Source organism: Coturnix japonica, chromosome 1 (genome assembly GCF_054131305.1).
Source record: "Coturnix japonica strain WE chromosome 1, WE-NBRP24, whole genome shotgun sequence".
Lineage (NCBI taxonomy): Eukaryota > Metazoa > Chordata > Aves > Galliformes > Phasianidae > Coturnix > Coturnix japonica.
Window position 1 is genome coordinate 13250352 of NC_140663.1, and position 24112 is coordinate 13274463.

General features: G+C 39.0%; 1 protein-coding gene across 2 annotated transcripts in view; it reads left to right on the forward strand.

Moving 5' to 3' along the window:
• The window catches only part of SLC2A13 (solute carrier family 2 member 13), a 118308-nt gene that overhangs the window by 34344 nt on the left and 59852 nt on the right, over positions 1 to 24112 (forward strand). Inside the window, exon 4 of one of the 2 annotated variants that reach the window (XM_015851573.3) lies at positions 19194 to 19302. The exons of the other annotated variant lie outside the window; for it this stretch is intronic. Within the exon in view, the coding sequence (XP_015707059.1) occupies positions 19194 to 19302 (109 nt within the window). The remainder of the gene's footprint in view (positions 1 to 19193; positions 19303 to 24112) is intronic. 2 annotated transcript variants of the gene reach the window in all.

Below are 24112 nucleotides of genomic sequence, written 5' to 3' on the forward strand. Positions count from 1 at the left end.
CTTTCACCACAGCTTCCAACATGCCTACATAAATTGAACGTTTATCTGGAAATGGGGGTTAGTTGCCTCTCTGAAGAAGATCTAGTTTAGAGTAGGCTGCTTCAGGTCGTTGTTGTGAACCAAATTCTTCTTTACATAATGTCTGGACGCATTTTATTTAGGGTAGTCCCAAAGGACAGAAAAAAGTGAAACTCCATAAAAAGCATAGGGAACCATTATGAGGCAAGAGGGTCTTTGTGCTGGAGCTGCTTTTCTGTTTGTTTGTTTCTTTGTTTTTTTAACTCATTTCAGATTCACTCTGGAGTTTATGTAAAAACTAAGGAAAGATTTCAGAGTGGGGATTTCCATTGGCGGCATTGTTAGCTTTGTCTTGGTCTGAAGCCTGTAGAAAATTAGAGACAGAAGTAGGGAAAATAAATCTTTGCTTTCATCTCTATTTATTGAAAAATAAATAAAAAAAAATAAAAAATAAATTCCCACATAACAATGTTATTCTAAGCCATATGGCATTATTCACAGATCAAAGGTGAATTTGCTGACATTTCAGTGGTGTTCGGTGCTGCTAGTAGGGTATCTGTGGATGCTGCTTCAAATCCAGATGTGTCTCTGGGCATCCACTCTAGGATTCGTTTAAGAACAGGTTCCAATTTGGGATCAAGTATATTGTTGAAAAACAAGAACAGATTTGATAAGAGCTGGAATTTCAGAAGAACCAATAGTTAGTGATATAATTTGAATGGTTATTAAAAATATGCTTTAAAATAGAGTAAACTTCAACCAGCATTTGTAGTTACATTTATTACATTGTAGTTACATGACCACCTTTGCAGTTGGTCAAGGTGAAAAATACACAAATCAGGGTGCAAAACAAAGCTGCATGGAAACGTTCCTGAAGGAAGTGGGTTTGAAAGGCTCTCCTTGCTTTGCTGGAAACAGAAAATGTGTTGAATGTCCTGGGTATGCTCCTCTGAGAGATGGACACGTGCTGCATTAACAGCAGAACCTAAGAGCGTGGGTTATTTAAGAAACAAAAACATGAAAAAATTCTTCAGTGTTTCCCTGCTGGACCTGGCATCTGGACTGAATATGGAATTGTAAGCAGGATGCTCCCACTTGATTTGCCTGCCTTCGTGCAGCAGGGATTCAGACAAAACATACTGCGTGGTGTGAAAACGTTAGTGGGCATGGAGGAAAACTTTGTTTAAGCTGCTAAGGAATAATTATAACACCTACTAAGCTGATTTGTTACTTAACCATTTGAGCAGTTTTTTATCCAGTAATTAAGAAAGAATTTTCTTGCGTTATTTTTAATTGTTTGATGGTTAAGAATTTTTATGAGGGGTGAACCAATTCAAAATCGTTTTTCATTAATAAATCTTAATTTTTTTGGTCCTCAAAAATATGGGATTTTGCTTTCTTTTTTGGTAGCGGTACCTTGAGCTGTGGTGATTCTCATTAGCTGTGCAGTGTTGTGTTTGCCTCCATTCAGAAACAAGATACCGGGAAGGAGCTTTTCCCTGTATTATTTCGGTCCTGAATAGGAAGGGTTAGCAGCACCTTTTCCTTTAGTCATCTGATTAATACTTTCTGGGATATTGTGTCTTTCATAAGCATAAAACAATACTTCAGCCGTGTTTTGGAAATACCGACATAAATAAAGCTCTAAGTCATTCCCTTGCCAAACTAATGTGTTTTTAAAAGACTCGGTATGGCTGTGAGTTCTTCTCCCTCCAGTTTTCTGGTTTCTGTTTTGTTAAAAAACAAACCCAAACCCAATTATTTCAGGAAATCCCACACTCTGCATTATATAGTGCACGAATCCAAATAATCACCACAAGTCTTTAGTCACTTTCTAGTGCTTTTTTTTTTTCCCCCTAGCATATCACTATTCTGGTAAATGGGATCTCTCCCTCTGAAGAAGGGGTCATTGCACTGCTCCAGAAGTCACTGATCTTTGTATGTTTTCTTTCCCCTGAATGGTCAGACAGAAATACCACATTTCTGTGTATGACTGTATTGAACATTTCTTGTCTTAATTCTGGACATACTTCAGTATTTCTATTTCTGTTGAATAAGAAATAATATTTTCAAAACCAGTATTGTTCAGTCAGACAGTAGGTGTTTTTATCTGGTCAAAATAAGTGATTTACAAATGAAGAAATGATTTTTATTCCCATATTCTTTTAGTGACAGAAATTCTGAATGCTAATTTTTAACATCATCAAGCCTAGCACTTTATTAATTTTCCCCTCTCCTGCTGCAGTTCTTGTAGAACTACGAAGAGAATGCTAACGGTTTGAGCTGCTGAATTGCTTGTAATTACCTAGCTATGTTTAAACGAACATGCTGCATGTAAATTCTGCCTTTTGGTTGTGCAGTGGCAGTTAGCACTGCAGGTTATGAAGAACCAGTTTCTGTGGGACACAATGCTGATGGTTGGGATGGTGTCTTTGGCCCCAGGGGAACTGAGTTGGGAGGGCTGCCATGCACCTCTGCTCAGACACCTTGTGGAGCAGCTCTGTAGGGCAGAAAGAAGATTGTAGGTCTTTGTTTTGATACCTAAACTGTGTCAATATACATATATCCATACATATTTTCAGAGTGCTGAAAACCTTTCATTTCTGCATGCATTCTTCATGACAATAGTGGCTATAAAGTGAACAAAAATACAGTTTTCTTGGCATATTTTGACCTGTTTGTCATCATGTAGTGAAAATGGAAAGGTTTCACAGCAAATATTGAATCTAATGGTGCACAACTGCTCTAAACATTAAATTGTTATTGAAGCAGAAGTCTTCTAAAGTATGCTTGAAATTGGATTGTTTTAAGAGCATAAGTAATTCTAAAGTAATTTTGTACTTCTGTGATGCTATAAAGTGGATTGCACTGATTTCATTTCATTTGAATGTACGTGTATAAATATCTTACATAACACAGAGTACATGTAATCGCATTGTAGTTGAGGTGGATGTAGCTCACTTAGAGAATGCAAGTATGGATATAGAGGAATAAATTATAATATTTTCTGTAGCTTGTGATATGGAAAGTAGACTATTGTCTCTGAGCCAGTAGACTTCCTTTTTAGTTAAAGCAAACATACGTTTCTATGGCAATAAAAGCAAATTTAAAATGTAGGTGGTTCTGACTGTTGCTAGTCTAAAATAAAAGTGACAGTTGCAGAATAGTTCATTTCATAGCCAAAGGAAAATAAGGTTTCTGTTAAGGAAAAATAGCCCTTATGCTTAATTTAAAGAAATTTGGAATTATAAGCTCTTTCTGGTTTTATTACATCCCCCTTTAATTTCTTCTTCCTTCTTTTCACTGTCTAGGAAAAATGGGACTCTACATATAAATGCTAAGGTTTAAACTTTAATGCTGATTTGTGTTACCTTTGTGTCTTTTATGTATGCTGGGATTTTAAACTTTTTAAGCAGTGATTATGTTTAGTAGCTCCCAGAGACAAGAGGCATAAGAGTCTTGTAAAAGAAGATAAATTAAAGCAGTATTTACCAGCACCAGATTGGAGAGATGGGTAGGGGGTAACAGGTTGCAAATAAATACCTTTGAATTTAGTGAAGAGTGTTTATCCTACTCTAATTGCAGCGTGAGATAACAATGGAAGAGGTCTGAGACACCATTTTGTCTCCAGATTGGATTGCTTAGAGCTTGACATACCTAAAAGCCCTTGGAAGTATGTTTCCAGAGGACTGATCCATTATAGAATAACCAAATACCACCTATTCACGAGTGAGCAGCCTCAAATTAATCATCGTGCCCCCATCTGTCACAGCTGGTATCCGTCAAGCTGTTTAATTTTTGGTCTCTAAGTCTTCTCAAAATCCGTAGGACAAAGATTTATTTTTCAAAGTCCAGAGCATAGATAGTCTTTCATATTTGAGATGATGTTTGAAGTCAAAATTTGCTGTTATTTAAGCAATCATAAAAACCACATGATATCTTGTTGGTCACTCATACACCAGTTTGTTGTGCCATACCCCTGTCAGACACTGACCTTGTCAAACACACCAGAAATGTTCATGTGCTCTTGGCAGGATGGGGACATGTGACACCAACCCGAGGCTGAAACTGGATCATTCTGAGATCTGAATGATCTAAGAGACTTCACAAAATCTTCTTTGGCAACAACAGGCAAGATTTTCTTAGCTGTGACCTTGAGAATACTTAACGTGTAAACAGCAACTTATATTTGTGGAGTATCTGGTTCTCGTTTCTTTCACTGCAGTGGATGCTCATTTGATTGTCCTTGGTAATTCATTTAATTAGTGTTAATTACTTGGTGTCAAATACAGTGTATATAGTGAAAATACAGTGAATGTTATGAAAACACGTAGTTGAGACCTAAAGAAAGAGCTTTAGGTATCTGGGCTGTCAGTAGGCCATGAATCTGTTGGTTCTTTATTAGAGAAATCTGCCCAGTTTTATATAAATGCGTATAAATGTAACAGATTATGGCTGGTGAATAATGTAGTACGTCTAGAAGTAATATATGTACTGCAGTGCTGCATAATGATACTGTTTTAAAATATCCCTTGACATAAAGTGTTCATTTATGTAAATCCTTGAGATAAACAAAAATGATGCATTTGAAAATGTAGCTTAAATTTATTCTATATTTGAATGCAAGTATAGTCCAACCCAGCAGCATTATGAAGGAGTTATGGTGTTGGGTGGGCTTGTTTTTGTTTTTTTTTTTGTTAGTTATTTTGAGGCAAATAACTTGTGTTTTACAAATTTGAGAAGCCGTTGCTCAGTTTAGCATTCTGTTCTCATCCATGAAACGTTCCCTACCATCTGCAGCTGGTTTTTGTGCTCTGTGAGCCCAGGTACAAATAGCTGCTCTGTGTAGTGCTCTGCCTGACCCCAGAAATGTGCCTGCTGGAGGTCAGTGTTCACTCTAAAGGTGCAGGTAGGTCCATAAAGATGTGAATTCTGGAGAACCTTCATGGATGCAGGCGCAGTTTCTTAGGCAGGACAATTTATGCTGGGCACACTGGGCAGTAGTACATTGCAAAAATACTTTAAAATAAGGACTCTTAATGTGCTCTGAGTTGGTTCTTTTTTTCCTTCTTATCTGTTGAAAGTTTTTAGAATCCAATGAGAGTTGTTCTGAATTGTAGTTTAATAAGATTACACTCTTCTGCCCTGCTGATAAGCTCTTATTCCTTTCTTCTCTAGCTCTAGCAGAGAGAAATTAACCTGCGAAAACTCTTACATGCCTTCCAAATTTTTGATAGGAACCTCATGGAGAGCTGTCTTCAATTTTAGTGTAGCAGTTTCCAAGCAATTTTCATTTATTGTGACTTTGATCATTTAAAGCAATCCTTTCTTCCCTCCATGGCTCTTTAAATGTATTAATTTTGTTTGATAATAACATTTCTCCTCTGTGTTCTCAATGATTGCAGATTTGAATATTGGTTTATGCTGGTGTCAGTGTTAGACCTAATTTTTGCTTACGTTTAGCAATAATGATAATGAGACATAAATGTGATACTAGACAGATTGGTAGCCAGTTCTGATTGCAAGATTACAGCTAGATTTCCAATAACCATTGGAAACTGCTAATCAATTTTGGGCAAACCATGCACAACATCGGACTCAGATGTGTAGTATTTTGTTGCCATGGTGATGAGCACAGTTGTTTGTTCAAGATTCCTTCCAGCAGCTTACAATAATTGAAATGGCTACAATGAGAAAAATATCATCTACAATCTGAGTTCCATGGAGGGCGCAAACCTTCAGCGACATAACTGTTTTTACTGTAGGTTGCCGTTAGGGCCTGAGTTGTAGCAATACGTCACCTAAATTTTACCTGTTGGTTAAACGTGGATTTTTTTTGCTGTTTTGTTGTTGTTCTTTTTATTTTTTTTTATAATATCTTTTTATTTATAAATAAAAGAACAACAAATGACTCATTTTTCTGTATTGAACTTCAAAAATAGCCTGTACGAGTTGTGTATATTTGTTATATTCCTTAGCAAAAATGTTCAACACTGCCTATTACTGCAGGGTCTGAACTACTCCTGTGGTTACACATCAGCAAACGTCTTGAGTCGTGTGGTAAAACAGTTTGTAACTTCAGGTTAGTGGTGAGCATGAGAATCAGAACATTTTGCTTTTCTTTATATTTTTCAAACAAAACAGCACAACTGAAGAAAACAAAACCCCAACAACACAAGTAAACAAACTAAAATGCCACCTACTGCTGACCTGTAAAGATTTCAATGTGCTCTTCTCTGTTGGGAAGCACAGCATGGAACAAAACTCCACAAAAGCTCAAGGGAACTCCTTTCTATTCCTTCTTTCTATTCCTTTCCTCCATTTGAAGTATTTTGGGCAAGAGCACACAAAATGTGCTGGAAATAAAGGCTTCAGTTCTTCAGTTCCTCCCATAGCTCTCCCACTATGAAGGTTCTGGGAACTGCAGTTCTCAAGGTCAGCCCATTGTTGCACTGAATAAATGGTTGGGGTGGTCCGATGGAATTTCTGGTAGAACTGAGAATAGACCCAAGGTATGGAGTGCTTTTACTACTACATCTTTCTGAGGCACAATATAGCTCCCGTTCTGCATCCACCACCTGTGAAATGTGCTTCTGCTGTTTACTGTTCAGTTTGTTACTTGGCATCTTCTAGTGATAATAAACCTGCTGCTAGAGGATTATTCTTGTCTCGTTTGCTAAAGGTATGTATGGACCCAAGTGACTGCAGACAGATGGTTGCGCAATCTTTTTAATTACCAAAACACAAGTGTTGGTAACACCAAAAGAACATTCAGCGGTAATATTAGAAGAGCAGAAGCAAAGAGAAACGTTCACACACTGGTGGGAATGAAATAATTAAGTTGTCTATAGTTCCCCTGGCTTGTTTATTCATGTCGTACCAGGAAACCTGTCGTGATTCAAGAGCAGCAAACAGGAAATGTCTAGTGAGGAGTAGAAGAGCATGAGCATATATGATACTTTATCAAGTACCAAATACTCTTCCAGTATCTGATCATTTCAGGTTTATCGTCCATGAAATTGGTCTCCCCATGCACGGCTTTATTATGTTGTGCATAGTTAAACTTTAACCGTAGATTAACCATAGAGTGAAATGTAAATGATGGTTTCAATTCTTTTGCTTTTTGTTTTAATCTGAGTTTTCTTTGAGCTTTTCATCAGATGCTCTCATGCGTTTAGATGCGTAGGCTTTGTGTGTGGGCTTTCTTGGTTTTGGTTTTATTTGTTATTGTTTTTATGACAAGAACTAAATGTTCTGAAAGTTTACAAAAACCTAATTCAGTTTTCTGAACTGAACATTGTAGGATTTGGCTGCTGTTTGTTGATGAAGTTCTTCAGCCTTTTACAGAAAAGGCAGTTGTTGTTTCTCAGGTTTCCTACCTGAATTAGGAAATGTCCATACATAGAAAGCATGTGCCTCTTAATTTCTAACTAGCTAAATTTTCAATCCCTAAATGTAATGAAGTTCTACTATTACTCCTTCGCAGAGAGAGAACAAGCACAGGGTTTGCCTCGATTTTGCAGGTGCAAAGCAACGAGTATGATGCTGTAGAACAGGGACTGTTGCAGAAATCTTGACTGGTGCTCTCACCAAGCTTGGAGTGGTGTCTTGCTTTTTCTCCTGAGTTATTTAGAAACCCAGCACCATCACCTGAACTTGTTCCTGTGTCCTTATGCAAGCTGAGCTGCTGTGTACAGACACAGTGACCCTCTCACAGACTCTTTAAAAAATGATGCTAAGCAACACAAACAAAAACCTTGGAAATTGTCGCAAAAAAAGAATTGAACCAGGTGGCAAATGAGGGCAATGCATCCCCAAAGACAGGAATCCACGTACATTACATCCTGCCTGATTCAAAGGCAGAGCATCCATCTGTAGGAGCTAGAGCTTTCACTAGAGCTTTCTAGGCCTTGCAGCAGCCACAAATTGATCCCTGAGGCTTTTTTTGAAGCATGGACCTCCTGAAAGATGAGCTCTGAACAGTGCTTGTTCTCCTAAAGCTTCTTGTTGGTTCTTGTTTTCTTCATTTTCTTAACCTGTTTTTATTACTTGAGATCTGCTATTGTCTTTTGATTTCCCTAATTCTTATAATACCTTATGGGGATAGATGCTTCTTGTTTTTTCTGTTATAACGCTGTTTCAATAGCAGTGGCTAATGAATTGGTATCCAGCAGGAATACTTAGGAAAAATTGAACTGAGACTTGCTGCTCACAGCTGCAGGTTTTGCAGTACTTGAGGGAAATCAAGATTGAAATTTTGGCCATGTTTACTTTTGGTCTATCAGCTCACTTTAAATGAACTTTCTTTTCTTTTATAGCCAAATGACAGCAAGAGGCAGTGGTTGTCTCTGGGGTTAGGGTGGCTGTTTCCTACTTTGTGATGCTGTTATTCCACCAGGTGGCATTTTCAGTAGTTTCCACGGATGTAGTGCATCTGAGTGTGACACAGCAGTTCCTCTCAGCTCTATCCCACATGGAGCTCACGTACTTTCCAAAGAATCTGTTCGGATGCTTTGTACATGAGCTGAATGTCACCACACTGGGATGAAAAACAAAGCTGGGCTGGTATAGCCACAGCAGAAGCTTCCCCAGTCATTCTGAGAATCTCAAATATCAGTGGGAACAACCAGAGTGGGAAAAAGATCCACAAGAAAGAAAGAGGGAAAATAAGTAGAGATGTTGGAGATCCAGATGTAAGAAATTACAGTGTGTGCTCTGTTTCCAGCTGGTCCTTCTGATGGGATGTCACTAGGGGGTCTATTTTACAAACAAGCTTGCATTATAAGATAAATACCTGGATTTGGGGAGGAACAGAGTACAAGTAGGGTGTAGTGCTAGGAGGTCTGTTAGGGGACCTGGCTTACGGTATGAAATCAGGTAACAAACTGTGCACAATGATTGGTTCTGTAGAGCCTTGTGGAAGGCTGAGTGACACCTTGTGCAGAGAAAGTGCCCCTTTGGTGTACGTTTTGTACTCTGCTGGTCTGGAATGGTTACTTGAATATTGATGTCACTTCCCTACTCAGGACTGTGTGTTTTTGCCGTTGTTGTGTCACATCAGCTGCTTTGAGAGCTTCTCCCTGCCCAAAGCCTGGGAAAGATGCGTGTCACGTAGGTGACATTTCTGATCATTGCATTTGTCCACTAAGAGTAGGAAATGCTTCCCATTTCAAATCAGTGCCATGGCAATGCCATCTATCAAGATGTGAATTGTAAGGCAAAATACTGCTCTTCTCCATCACAGGATTGAGTTGCTGTCCTTTACTGCAGAAAGCCAGTGTAAAAAAGTCACTATTCCTGTATTGTAGCAGTGAGGTGACGTTGCTTCAATTTCTTCTACTTCTAGGCTCATGGGTTGGTTTATTTGGTGAATCACCTTCTTTGGTTAGGGCAGCGTGTGCCGATCCCTGTGCTGGGATGTGTGTGGGTTCACACCTCTGGGTCTGTTCTCTGACAAGCTGCTTCCCTCCAGCTCCTTCTGTAGGGATTGTGGCTAATTTTTGATAGGAGATTGTGGTGCTTCTTCAGAGGCGGCTGGGTGCCCCAAAATACCTGTTGGGTGTGCCATGATGTGTTTTCAGGGGAAGGGAGAGGTCTGTTGCATTTCTGGGGCACAAGTGAGCTTTTTCTCCTAAGCCCCACATCTGCAGACTGCAGTAAATTGCTTTCTTTAAAACTACCTCTTTGAGAAGCTGTGTTGTTTTTTCTTTTGGTAAATTATAGCTAAAGTCACAACCCCAGCTTTCTGCTTTCCTTCTTCCGTTCTTCCTCCTGCCTCTTACTCAGCTTCCTTATAAGTCTTAGGATTTTTTCTTAACACTGCAAAGTTAGGTTTGACATCAGAAAAAATGGAAAAGCGTGCTGTCTTCTCCCACTGGTCACAAAGATCCTTTCTTGTGGGCTCCCCCTGTGACCAGTGCTCAGCTGGAGGGGATGGTGATGGACAGGTGTGGGTCTGCCCAAGGAAGTGGCACTGATGATAAGCAGAATGTCAGGAGCAATTTGTGTGTGATGTACAATGTAAACTACAAAACCTGCTTATTCAACCTTTCCATATCCCTGCTGACAGATTTGTTTTAAAATCCTGTGTTTTCTTCCCTTTGGTTATCCTGAAAATCCAATAGACAAGCAGAGGGCTTAGGACACAACCATCTGTCGAAGCCTGCCTTTCCTGTGCCCCTGCACCACCAGCACACTCATTTTCTATTATTACTTAGCTTGTGTAGTAAAAACATGTCCGGCCATACTGGAGGCAGTAAAACTTTGGAATTCTATTGTAAAAAAACAAACAAAAAACCCACCATTTATTCTGGAAAAAAAAACACCTTCTGTTTCTTGCCAAAAACTATTAATGATAACAGACAAAGGACTTGGTTGACTCTCAGGTTTCAGGTTGACCTTGCAAAACTAGTAATGGGAGGGCAAGGAGAGAGGAAGAAGTCTCAAGGCCATAGGCAGCAGTGTAATGTATTTCATTGAGTTAGCATTACAAAGTACTGAGTTAATTTTGTCCTATACTTCTTTAAAATTAATTTTGAATAAATCCTGACAGTCTGTAGGATCAGCTTGTATTGCTTTTTCCCTTGTTTTATGCAGAACCATTCCAGTTGCTGTCAACTACTAAAAGATGCGCTGACTGTGGCTACATTTGCATTTTGGCTGGAACAGCGGTGTAGCTCTGCAGTGAGTCTCTGCTCATCACCTGCCATTGCACCACACAGTGTTTGTTCAGATCACCCAGCAGTGTTAGTATCCATGGAATAAAGAAATGCCTTCAGTGGAAACAAAACCAGAGGTCTGCTCCACGGATGCCCTCAGTGTTCTGTGGCCTTCGTGGAGAACCGAAGGCTCAAACCAATGGCAGAGACTGCACGTGGCTTCTAACAGCCCAGCTCTGGCAATGCTCTGCCTCAGGGACTGACTAAATGCAGTCTGACAGAAAACCTACACATCATTTGTTGTACACATTGAGAGACATCAGCTTCAAAGTGCTTCAGCCTGGTGGCCCCAATCTACTGCATTCCATAGGCTGCCCAGATGCTGCTTCTTAAAGCATGCATTGCCTCATGGAATTCATTTTCTTTATAAATGAGAGCATGTTGTATAACAGTGCACAGGCATATTGTTAACTTTTATAGATAACTGGGGGTGGTAGGGTTGCATGTAGCCTCTGCCAGTCAAAGTTTGCACTTCTCTAAAGAGGAAAGGGCTCCGTGGTATTTTATCTCCTTCAGGAAATTACTTTTCTTTATGGCGATGTTTTATCTCAAAGCTGCCATGCCACGGTCAAACTTTTCATCCCAAGTCTTGCAGCTTACATTTGGTGCTGGGCATGAATTCACCATTGGGTAACGTTAGGTAACACGGACGATTCTTTTGTGGTCTTTTGTTTTCGTTGTTGTTTTGTATATGTCAGATGCAGAGACAAAGACAGGCAGATAGAAGTGCTACCTGCCTGGGCAACTTTTACTATATTAGATCTCAAATGTCCACCATTCTCTTCTGACGAGTGTTAGGTGCTTGATTGATAATTCTTTAATGCATTCGTAGGCTGATAGTTACCCTTCACAAAATGCTTATGGAAATTACAACTACAGGCATGCTTTGTTTTTTTCTTCTCTATCATTGTATCTGTGGAAACTTACTGTTGTCTCACGTGTAGTGCCCTTGTGGTCTCCAAAACTGAAGTGTTTCACTGCTTGTCCAACTACCCAAAGACATTGTGGGATTGTGAGCTCTGTGTTGTGAACTTGGTTTTCTATAATGTCTGGCGCTTCTTTAATATTATATTTTCCCCCATGTACTCTTGTCAGATTCTTACCTCCACTGTCCGCACGTTTCCATGGTTGTTTTATGTACTTTTTGTACTGTGGTGCCCAAAACATTTCTTAATTCTTCTACACTTGGTCTAGTACTTTAGCAGACCTGAAATATTTGAATAGTGTGTTCTAGTAGCACTTTTCATGTGCAAGAACTGGACTGCGTGGGTTTACTCTGTATTTTATATTTGTATTGATTTTGCTATATCTGTCCCGCTGTTGCTATTATTGCTAGTTTTATTTCTGCCCTTGATGTTTTGTATCTGAAAAAAAAAAAAAAAAAAAAAAAAAAAGGAACATTAACAAATGAAATTAGGAAGAAGCTGAATGTAGCATGTTCCTATTCAGCATCATTAAGGGCAGCTGGGATGTTCAGGGGACAAGTTGCAGTCACGGATGTTTAGGTGCAGGGACGTAGCTCTGGGGAGCTGGTGCTGTGAGCACGAACTGAAACCTCGTGCTGATCTCTGCATTAGCTTTCTTGGTGCCTTGTTCTTGTTTGGGAAAATTTTACTTGGCACCATTCTGTGATAAACTATTTCCTTTACCATAGTGATGTACAAAGATCTGTCTGAGCAGCAGAAGTGGTCATCCAGGAGCAGGTGACGCAGAGAGGGTGTGCACCATGCACCCTTCCTTGTGATGGGAACCCTCTGGGCACAAAGTGCTCTAACAAATCCTGATGCTCCCTTTCCTTTTTATTCTGAGAAAATAACACTCTTGTAGCATTTAGAATTGGTATATTAACGTTTTTGTTAGTATCTATCACAAAAGACACGTCTATATCTCTGGAAACTGAAGTTGCTCAGATGTCTGAGAGATGTCCCTTCACTTAAATGTGTGAAACATCGGCCCTGATGGGCCTTCCATCTGCTCTTAATAGATCTGTTTTACTTGTGTAAAAGTTCTTTGGAGATATTCAAGACCTGCCTGGATGCCTACCTGTGTGACCTGGTGTAGGGAACCTGTTTTGGCAGGGGGGTTGGATGATCTGTGGAGGTCCCTTCCAACCCCTACAATTCTGTGATTCTCAAATTAGGACCAGTTGTTAAGTACAGGAAGCACTTTTTAAAAAGAAGACATCTGTCCCAACCTTAAATTTTCAACTTCACATTCTAAAACAAGTCATTATGTGAGTGGAAAAGTGAGACGCATTGTAAATGCCAGCTTTTATTTGTCTATCTTAGAAAATGAGAAAAAAAACAACCCTTAGTGTTTTATTAACACCCCACTGTCCACTGGGTTTTCAATAACTTGTTAAAGAACCACTCTTTAAATACTTTGTATGTATAAGGAAACTCCATATAAACGTGGCATTTGGGCAACGCTGTTCTATCACTGTTATGCTGAAAATGATCAGAGGGGTTTCTACTCGGTACAAGCTAAGCAGCTTTCAAATTTCATGTAATCCATAGTACGTGAGGGACTTTGAACTGTCTGTTATGTAATATTAATTCTGTTTTTCCTAAAATCAGAATCTTGACGTGACAAGCTGCCTTTTGCCTGCTGTTCCATGTATAGAGTGTTTTTTCTATTCTGTGTACCTCTGCTCAGTGATTCAGTTGCAGCTGATGATGCAGGATATCCGCTTGTCAGGTTTTGAAATTACTTTCAAAAATGACCTAATGAAAACCAGACCCACAGTGTGTTCTCCTGTTAATCAACAGGCAAAAAATATGGCAGCTATACAAAGGATTTCACATAAATACAGCTACTTCTGTCTCACTGACCTTAGCAAGAATTACTCTTGAGAAACTCTCCGAAGATTGTGCAGTAGGCAATTTCTTGTTAATTCTTGGAAACCAATGAGACTTTTCTGTGAAGATACGTTATAAGAACATTCTGTGCACCTTGCTGGATGCAGTTTGTTGCTACCCCAGACAGCATTTATGAAACAAATGAGAAGAGGTTCCTAATCTGATTCTCCACAGACTTTCTTCTTTGTACAAGTGGGAGTAAACTGCTTCCATTCTGCTTTTGCAGGGATGATGATATCAGATGCAAGATTCCTGAGAGTCATACTTCATTGTGAAGTGCTTTATTATGTCTGAAATTCCAGAGTGGCTCACACACACAAATTCGTGGAGGCTGTACGTGAATCCTCCAGAAATTGGAGGATCTGAAAACTGTCATTACCATCAGCTTCTCATAATCTTCAGTTCTCATGATAAAAACACTTCTTAAGACTGTAGCTCGGGAGATTGCTATCTGTTCTCTATGGCTTTAATTGCAGTTTTTCACTAGTTCAGCCAGTGACATTTCTTTAGCAGGTGGTTGGGTTGGGTTTGCTACTCCACTGAGATGTAATACTCACAAGCAAGAAAGGCCACGTATTCCTTTTTAAATGGGCAACTTATGCTAACGTTATGAATTGAAAAAGAGGAAATACAAATAACAGAGGAGTTTTTCAGGCCCCACGGGTGGTCTAAACCAAATGTGCTATTAATAAAGTAAACAAAGGAGTGAGCATGCAACAGACTGTAGCCAAAAGTTCCCCCTGAGACTTTCATTGAGCTCCATTTTTTTAATGCTCATTCTAATCATTTTCCATTTTTTCATGGTTTTCAGCTTTAAAAGCAGCAGCTTGTGGCAGGAACAGGGATAGTTCATTTGGAAACAAGGGCAGGGGGCAAGGCAAAAGAAAACAGAACAAATGCGGCCGAATTCGAAACTAACATCTTAGCAGAAAAATGTGTGGACGATGGAAGGCCTGAAGTGCTCTCTTCAGGAAACAGAATGCAATATCTGCGTGAGTGTTAATACGGTAACAGCTGGAAGGATCAGCTTGAGAGCAGGTTACTGATTAGGTTGGAAGGAGCTCTGAGTCATCAGCTTTTTTGATGCTCTTTTCAGCAAATAAATAAATAATTCTTGAAATTTCCCTGACTGCAATTTCCTTTTAAGTGTCATTCCTCAACTTTAAAGAAAAAAAAAACAAAAAAAGCTTGCCAGTTCCAAACCTTCAAACTCTCTGCACTGCCATTAGTGAGGTGATGAGGAAGGTGGAAAGAAACAGCTGTTTGCTTGAAAAACCATATTGCAGGCTGAGGGTCGGCCTTAACACCTCCTACTTTGATTCCGAGGCAGTTCCTGTGCCAGGGGAAAGCACAACGAGATCCTCATTTTCCTCTGTCTCAAGTCGCTCTCCTACCAGATAGAAACCTTCCCAGCTCCTTGCCCTGCTCAGGTTTTGGCAGGCAGTGGTCCGGCTCCTCAGTCACCATTTCCCTTCAGTCATCATGGTTGCTTCTCCCGTTGGCATCGTGTGAATTGCTGCTGATCTCTGTATCCTGTATTGCCGTGGTGTCTCGGGTTTGAAAGGAGTTCATTACCGTGGCTTTTCTTTTCTGTGCAAAGCACATCATACAGAGGCAAAGCACGCTCCTTTTTTTGTTTTGTTTCCCCACATGCCACTGCTTGTCCAATTCAAAGGCATTCTTCACTGCTGCTTTCTTTGTGCAAGTACTCAGTCATATAGATTTTCCTTCACCAAAGCACAGAATCAAAGAATGTGGTACCCAGGGAAAGATGCTATTCTTTTTCTTTTTGCAGATAGAAGAAAATTGTTTTGTTTTCACAATTCCCAGGAGACCAACCCCACTTTCTTGTCAAAACAACATGAGAAAAAAAAAAATAGATATCTTTATTCTGAATGATTCTAAAGATCATTTGAAGGGACTGTTTATTTGAAACCTCTATTTCCTGAGAAAACAAAAAACCTCTTTTTGTTTGAGTAGGCATGGAAATCTCTCTTTCCCTTAAATTTCTGTAACTGAAAGGACTGTGTCTAAGCTATTGTTTTCTGCTAGAGCAAGTTGTCTTGCTATACAGCTGGATGTATTTGCTTTGGAATATCAAAAATACACTCAAACTCAGATGCAAACCAGCGGTCTTTTCTTGTCTTGTCTGATGCGTGAATGGCATAAAAAAGAAAAAAAAGGCTGAAGCATCCTTTTGAGCATCAAAATAATCTCAAAGACACAGAGAACTCTGTGAGGTAAGGAGCTTCTTCTAGCAGTGCAGAGGATGCTGGGCTGGAGGTTGCCTTTCTATAATGAAAGGCCAAATGAGAGGAGTGGCTCCCATGTCAGCCTTCTGCTATGCCTTGTGCCACTCATGGCAGTAGAGCAGTTTTTTGAAGCTGTGTCTGGAAGACAGAGAAGGCTTCAATTAGCATTAGGATAAGAACAGCTTTGTAAAGCTGATCTGTAGGGTGAGCTGAAGTGATGCTGTACGGATGAGTAACTCTTCTTGCTTGGTAAGCTCGCTTTTGCAGTAACACTTCAACAGCAAGAACGCAGAATGTGGCAGCAGCCCTCTGTAGTCTTAAGCTGTTGCCACGAGCTGTCACCTTGATTACCTGACTAATGGATATTTAAACCTGTCAGTGGCCTTGGCACAGCACGATTCTTTTCTTTCTCTTTTTTTTTCTTTTCCTTTGAGCACAAAGCCAAACCCCCAAATCTTACTGTGTTTTTCCCTTTGCTTATCAAGATGAAAGTCTGGTTAGGTATAAGAGCTAAACCAAGCTCAGAAAAAGCCGATTAGAGCACAGCAATCCTTTGTGCAACGTCACCTTCTACTGCAGCAGTATCCTTATTTTCCCATTGCTCTTTATCTATTGCTGCCATTTTGCACTTTGGCTAGAACCCACTTTGGCTGCCCTTTACTAAAGTGTATTGTGAACCCCGGTAAACGTATGCATTAAGGAAATTTACTTCAGATAAAGTAATTATCCAAGCCACAGCACAAAAAAAAAATTGAAGCAAATCTAGTCTCATTAAATTAATGATGACATTAGTAGGTCTCATCCTTTTGACTTCATTTTTATTCGTGGCTAGAAGAAGAAAAACAAACATCTCAGTGATATCTCAAGTTCAAGTGCAGGACTAGAAAACAAGAGCAGGAAGGGAGAAGTATCGTGAACAAAAAACAATGACTTTTGGACTCAAGTATCTATTTTTTTCCGCTGTAAATTTTGCCAAATGTTAAATTTTATTTTTTGTGACGCATCTTTTGCATCACCCATTTCCCTGGATTTTGTTGCTTTGTGCTATTTTAATCTGTAGTAATAAATAAGAGGAAATGTAGTCGTTATCAGAAAGTATTGAACTACAGTTCTAGTTTCCTGAAGATGTATTTTCAGTATAAAAATGTTTTCAATTCTTTTTTCACCCTTCAGTGTAGAACCATTCATTCTCTGCTTTGGCCAACTATGATTTATTTGCCTGCAGTTGCTTAGTTTTAAGGTGGTTGTAGTGTATAAGCACGACAGAAAGTGGGTAGCAGGACTGAAGGCAGGGAAACACAAAAATGGCGTAAGGATAGAGAATTTTAAGAAAAAACATAAACCTCTTCCTTCTTATAAGAACAGATATTGTCAAAAGTTGTTTGGATTTTCCACCGAGTTTATAAAGCTTCTTTAACACAGAGATAACGATTTCTTTTATGTCTTTCAGTCAGTTTATTGGCTTGAAAATCTGAAGGCTGTGAATTTCATGAGAGAAAATCCTTGAATTCTGTGTATCCCTATCCATTTATGCCATTGCTATGACACAGATTTGTAGTGAAACTTTTAAGTCTCTGATATAAATGGGGATGATGATCAGCATCGTGTTTCTGATGCAGTTAGTCACAAATATGAAAAAAATACCAGTGCTTACTGAGTTCAGCGGACTGGAAAGGTCAAGGCAGACGTTAATATGTGGCCTTGGACTTTCTGCAGGGATAAACTGCAGACACACAATCTGATTTTTGCAATTAAGTTTTGCTGAGGGTTCTTGGCTCCCTCTGAGTTGCAAACCATTGTCTGGGAACAGCTGCTTTAATTCTGAGCTATTCATTGTAATGTCTGCTTTTCAATTGTTTTGTACGATGTCTTATTGTGAGTGGGGTTTTATGTAACTTCCATCAAATATCAGATGGATCAGGAATTGTTAAAATACTTGCATTAGTTCCGTATGGAACTTTTGCCTCCTTTTCTGCTACAGTGAGCATTGTTGTTGATTCAAAATTCAAGACTTGAGCTTGATTAAGATCTTTGTAGGAAGACTATGGAGCAGATGATATCTTACAGGCATTCAGCTGTGTAGGTTCATGAAGGATGCTGCAGAATCTGTTGCGGACAAAGCCTTTCAAGCCCAAAGCCTTTTTGCTCATGCTGGATGCAGAGCATAAAGACTTGAGGGCTGTTGTAGGTGAATTAAGTTTGAGATAGCAGTATTTTCCATTTGACTTGGAGTCCATGAGTGTTTTGGAGCTGAGAACATAAATTGTTCTTCACTAACAGACCTGTACAGCTTTTGGTTTTGAATCAATGCACATAATACTTACTATACATTTAGGAGGAACACTGATGAGAATGTGAAACTGTAACCATAAAATACAGATTCTTTTCACCTCCAGTTATGACTTGCATTACTGTGGTATTTTGTTCTCTTTTTTAATTATCTTTATTTTTATGGTAACTGTTCTGACTTACATATAATGTCATCTATACAAGTTGTTCTGAGTAGGTACATTAGGTGTGATAAGATGTAGGACACCTGGATTATTTCACCAGGACATATTCTGGCCCAAACGATGCTGTGTGCAGAAATAAAATCAAGTAAAGAATGGAGTAAAATTTATATTTTTGGTAGATTTCATTTTGTTTTCTGTATGAAATGTTTTTAGGACCCTGTATAAGATACAGAGAAGAAAGCTTTCTCTGTTTGCCAGAAATGTTTGGCTTTCTCTTCAGTGTGAAAGTATTGTCTGCTTTTCGAGCATAAACCAATGCTACCAAGTGTGTGGAAAAGGTTTAATTAATTTATGCTCCCTTTGCTGGCCTTAGAACTGTGCCACACAGATCTATCCTATACCTTTAAAACTTGCAATGACTGTATGGAAATTGAGAGAACATTGATGGGAATTAGGAGAATGTTTTCATCTGGAAGATCCAGCAGCTCTAAGCAATGTGTCATGGCATTTCTGAAGTAACCTTACAAAAACATTGGGAGCTTTAAGAAAAGAAACAAAGAAGGTATTTTGTGATAAGTGTGTGTACATCCAGTTTCAGCAGATGTGCAGACTGTTAGTGTGGTATAGGGGAACTGTACATCTGCCATCCATAGCACTGTGCACTGCATCCAAAAACTGTTCCATGTTTTTACCTGCTCCTTAATGAAAATCTTATTTGCACTACAGTATGGAAAAGCAGAATTGAACTGATCAGGTGGTTCAAAATTAATTGAAATAGCCCAAGCTTGTCTGACACTGAGGTGCAAGACCTGTTGTGCCTGGGAACATTGTTTTGATAGAGATCACTTAAGAACTATTACGTATTCTTTTGTGTTTGTTTGTTTTTTTTTTAAGCTGGACCTGTGATCTGCAGAATGCTAACATACCCTCCAACTCGAAGAGCCTTAATTGTGGGTTGTGGTCTGCAGATGTTTCAACAACTGTCAGGGATTAACACCGTCATGTATGTATCTGCTGCTTGCTTCTCTTTTAAAAATATTAAAAAAAAAGACATAAGGAAAAGAAAAAAGAATTGGACCAATAGCAGTTGTAGGTGGCCTTCTGGGCAAAATTTGACATATGAAAAATGGAACTTGAGGGCTGGAATGCTGGTTTTAAATCTGTATGTTGACATATTTGGCATCTCGGAAAAATGGTGCAAGATGTTAGTACAAGGGTAGACGTTTGTGTAGAGATGACATTGCAAACAACTCTGAGAGAGACATTATTATATGTTAGGGTTTACAGCACAAGCTATTCAGTCATAGATAAGAAGGTACTCTTATGGCTTGCATTTGTGTGCAAATAAATCAAAATACTTTGGGCATGAGTCTGTTGACCATGTAAACAGGATGGAAAATTACTGTGAAGTGCTGCAGAAAGTAAGATGCTAAGGGAAGAAGCATTTGCCTTATCATATGTTCTATTACGTGTGCAAAGACTCAGCAAATGTGGAGATGAAGAAGAATATATTGGGTTTCCTGATAAGCTGTCATGATAAATGTACAATGCACAAGACCTACTTTAAGATGAAATTACTGCTGAGCTTCCCTTCAAGAGTAACCATAATAATCATGATTTCTCTGTTACTTAAGAGGAAGTCTAAGATACATTGCGGTAACATTTTATAGAGAGATTACATCTGAATGAGGAAGCTGGTTAGGAAACAGTTAAAAGGAACAGCTAAAATAATAATGCTTTTAGTGTATTGAGAGCTACTGTATTAAATATTAGAGTAAATATCTACCATCTATTATAAGGGGGGTGGAGGGGAACCAAACAGTATTGTTAAACTGCAAAGAAGGGAAGTCCAAAATAGACTTTATAAAGGGTGACATTATAAAGCGGAAATTGTAACACAAGGTGAAAAAGAAGAGAATGCATAACTGCTAAGTTATCTGTAAAAATCAGAAGACGGGCACAGAAGGAGCTCTGAAGAAATATTTGGGCACTGCAGAGGAAGTGACATAAAGGGGTCTTTAGGCCCAGTACAGGTCAAGGCATGAGAACAGTAGCAGGAGATAAATCTGTAGTGGCAGATCCTTAAAGACCATTATTGCATCTGTGTTGATTATGGAATCATAGAATCATAGAATTACCCTGGTTGGAAAAGACCTTGAAGGTCATCAAGTCCAACCGCAGCCTAACCATAGTACCCTAACTCTAACAACCCTCTGCTAAATCATATCCCTGAGCACCACATCCATACGGCTCTTAAACACATCCAGGGATGGCAATTCAACCACCTCCTTGGGGAACCTATGGAGGAAATATGAAAATTCCCACAGTAGAGCTTACTTAAGATGTCTCACATGGACCATTGCAAATTGTAGTGTAAGGAGAAGGAATTTTAGAATGAGCAGATTAAAATAAATAACAAATTGTCTAGATCTAATCAGGGTGCACTCAACAGGTCTGGACTATTTCAAATGCATACTAACCGAATTTGGAAATGTAGCTTTCTCTGTTTGAAGCTGCAGCTCATAAAGTTTTATTTCTCCCCATATCAAAATTAAAACTGTCATGGAGTTGAAGAAGAAGATGTATGTTTATAAATATGAAAAATATATGCACAAGGGAAGTAGGATAATGAAGAAAAACCAACACGATTGTTGGATGCAGGCTATAGCTTGCAAGTCTAATGGGTAGGAGAGTTGGTGGGTATGCGAGGACTGTGCCATACTGTCCAACCACACTCGTCCATGGCAGCCAGATTCTTCAGGAAGTCACATGGTCACAAAAGTAAGCAGATAGTCCTCCTTGGTTAATTACTTTTTAAGATAAAAAAACAAAGGATAAGAAGAAAATATTGCAGTGGAGGGAAATCCTGTGTAGAATCCGACAGGAATCTGCTTGAAGATCTTTTCTGTTTGGCTTTTTTAAGTTTATGAAGGAGGGTAAACAGCAAAAAAAACCAGCTTGTACTCGTACACTGTTCAGAAGGTTAATATCCCCAAATCTGTGAAAATGACCCTTTGTGGGAAAATAACACAAAATAACCAGTAAAGTGGCAAAAGTGTTCATTTTACAATACAGTGCAGCCATGCTTGCTGGGGAGAGTTGTCTCGATATCTTGAAACCGAGTATAATTCAATATAATAACAACAGTGATTTCCATGATCAGTCTGGAACAGTTCAAACACCTGTAGATATCCTTTTTTTAAAGAAAAAAAATATATAAATGGATAAAGCAGGTTGTATATGGGGAAATGGATCCCTGCGTTTGAACACGGTAATTAGAACTCTACAACTGGGAAAAGAAATAAGCTGAGAAGAAATGTGTTACACATATAAAGTTTCTGATGCTGTGTAGAAGTTGGAGAGGTTATGATTAGTAATTAATTCTTACATCAGTTTTGTTGAGTCCCGGTTCTTACCTAATGGTAGGTTTAAAATAAACACAAGGAAACGTTTTTTTCATGCAATGCATAATTACAGAGTGGACCTCATTGCCATGGGAAGTTGGATGTTATGGATGCCAAAAGTAGAAATAAATTTAGAAGGTAATCAGAGAACTTGATGTAATAAACGTTATATAAATATTAATATAGTTGATATGGATGCAACCTCTGGCCAAGGACAGTCATTTTTGCATGTTGTTTCTTGCTGCTTTGGATGTTTTCCTAGGCTAGTTCCAAAACCTGATAGTTTATCAGGTTTGTGACTCTGCTGGGTTGACTCTGCTTATATCAACCTTCACATGTTTTAAAATCTCAAACTACTTTCTCTGTAGGAGGTTTTACAAATAGTTTGGAATTGACCTAATTTGCTTTTGGATGTGTAGGTGGACAGAATTGCAATAGAACATTTCTGAATCCTGACTTAAAAATATGAAAATGCCTACCATAAACACTTGAAGGCACTGTTGTGAAATGCCTGACTTGTAAACCACCTGCAATATCTAATATTTTTAAGCAGTCTTGTATAAGAAAATTCTTATTTATTAAGTATGCAAGATAAACATTCTCTTATGAAAGGATACTTTTCAAATAGAAGTAAGCATCTGTCTATTGATGGTTCGCTTGCATAGAACCTGATGATTGCTTTTTAATGCAGTAATTGAATGGTTCCTTGTGGAACTGTCAGATTGAATTAATTTTCTAAAGAATACTTTTCTCTCCGTAACATTTAGTTCTGTGTTCTGGGATTTCAGTTTTGTAGCAGCAGGAAAATGGAGATTGTAGGACTGTGTGGGTTTTACTGGTTTTGCAAAATCAGTTACCAGAACCCATTGATTGTAAAAAATGTTTTGATGTTTGCTATTCACTATAACTTCCTGGTGCTGCTGCGCACCCTCCAAGGAGAGTAACAAAGTCCGTTTGTAGTTGGATTTCTCTTGGGAATGGTGAAACAAGAACTCAAAGAATATTGGTAAGAAGTCTTGAGGACTGTGCCCTTGCCATGCTGTTGTGCAGTAAGCTGATGTAGTTTCATATTGTGTCAGCCGTGTATGCGCATATGTCATCCAACTTTGGGGAATCGGGAGCTGTAGTCCTGAACAAAATGTTATTGAAATGGTGAGAACAGCATGCAGAGCAACCTCTGCATTGAGGGGGTGGATCTAAAAAAGACACAGAATGTAAAAATAGGCTAAGGAGCGTGTGACTCTTATGGGAACAAATGCTAGCATGATAAATTTAGCCATTAAAAGGATAAAACTCAGTGACCTGTTACTTTGATTCCTTTTTGTTCCCCTTAAGAACACAAATACCACTGCTGGAGGTGATGCCCCAAGTAGAAAAAATGTTTCCTTTTTGTCAAAGCTTCAGCCTGTAAAAGATAAAGTCAGACAGTTTTAGGCAACCATCTCTGACACTTCTGCAGGCAGGTCTGAAATGGCTTAACTTTCCAGTTTCTTGTCATTCTGGTATTTTCTCTTGAAACAGAAACTCATTCTTTCAAGCCTAGTTTATCAAATCTGTCTGACAAGATCCTGAGAAAGGCCCTGGGAAGGAAGTTGGTACTCCAGAATACAGCAAGTTAGCTATCTAATAATAACATGTCAGGAGTGTGCTGAAGCAGTGGTATGTAGGTGTGTTCAAGCCCACTGTGACTGTTCTTAAAACATGGGAGGAAAGGACCGTTTTATGGCAAAACTGTAAGCTCAATTTTCCCATTGGTTCCTTCCTTTAATAACACTAATTGTAACAATAAAAGGCAGAAGATGTTTCTGTGGGGCAGGAAGAAGGCAAGGCTTGAAGGATTTGGCTATTTCAGATCATCTGATGAAAAACTTCAGTAGAGGAGAAAGAAGCAGAGACCTCAGTCAGTGTTTTAGTAATATTCTCTAGCGAATTTAGCAATATTCAGTAGATAGCGATATCTTAGCAAGACTGACTTCTGAAAACACTCCTGACGGTACGCAGCTTTACTGCACTTGAAAGCAAAAAAGAATCACGGGAAAGAAAGCTTTTGGAACAATCCTGAGTTCCTTTAAATACTAAGCAGTAATTTAGCCATAATTGGAGGCAGCTCAGTATTGTCTTGTCAGAAGTCCATGAAAGTATTGTCACCTGTACTGGCATTTTCAGGTCTAGCTGGTGTCCCTTCATGCAGACTGATTGTGCCCTGACCATTTGTATGAGCTCTGAGACGGCTGCAACATCTTGATTGTATGTCTGTTCTCACAAAACTTTAAGAATAAAGTGGCTTTATAAAAGCCTGACAAAATACTGTGCGGCTGAAACAGTATGCTTAATGTGATGTTAATTTAGTCATTGGCCAGTATCTCTTCACATTGTGCTGGAAAAGCTTTCTGTAGCACAAATGTGGTA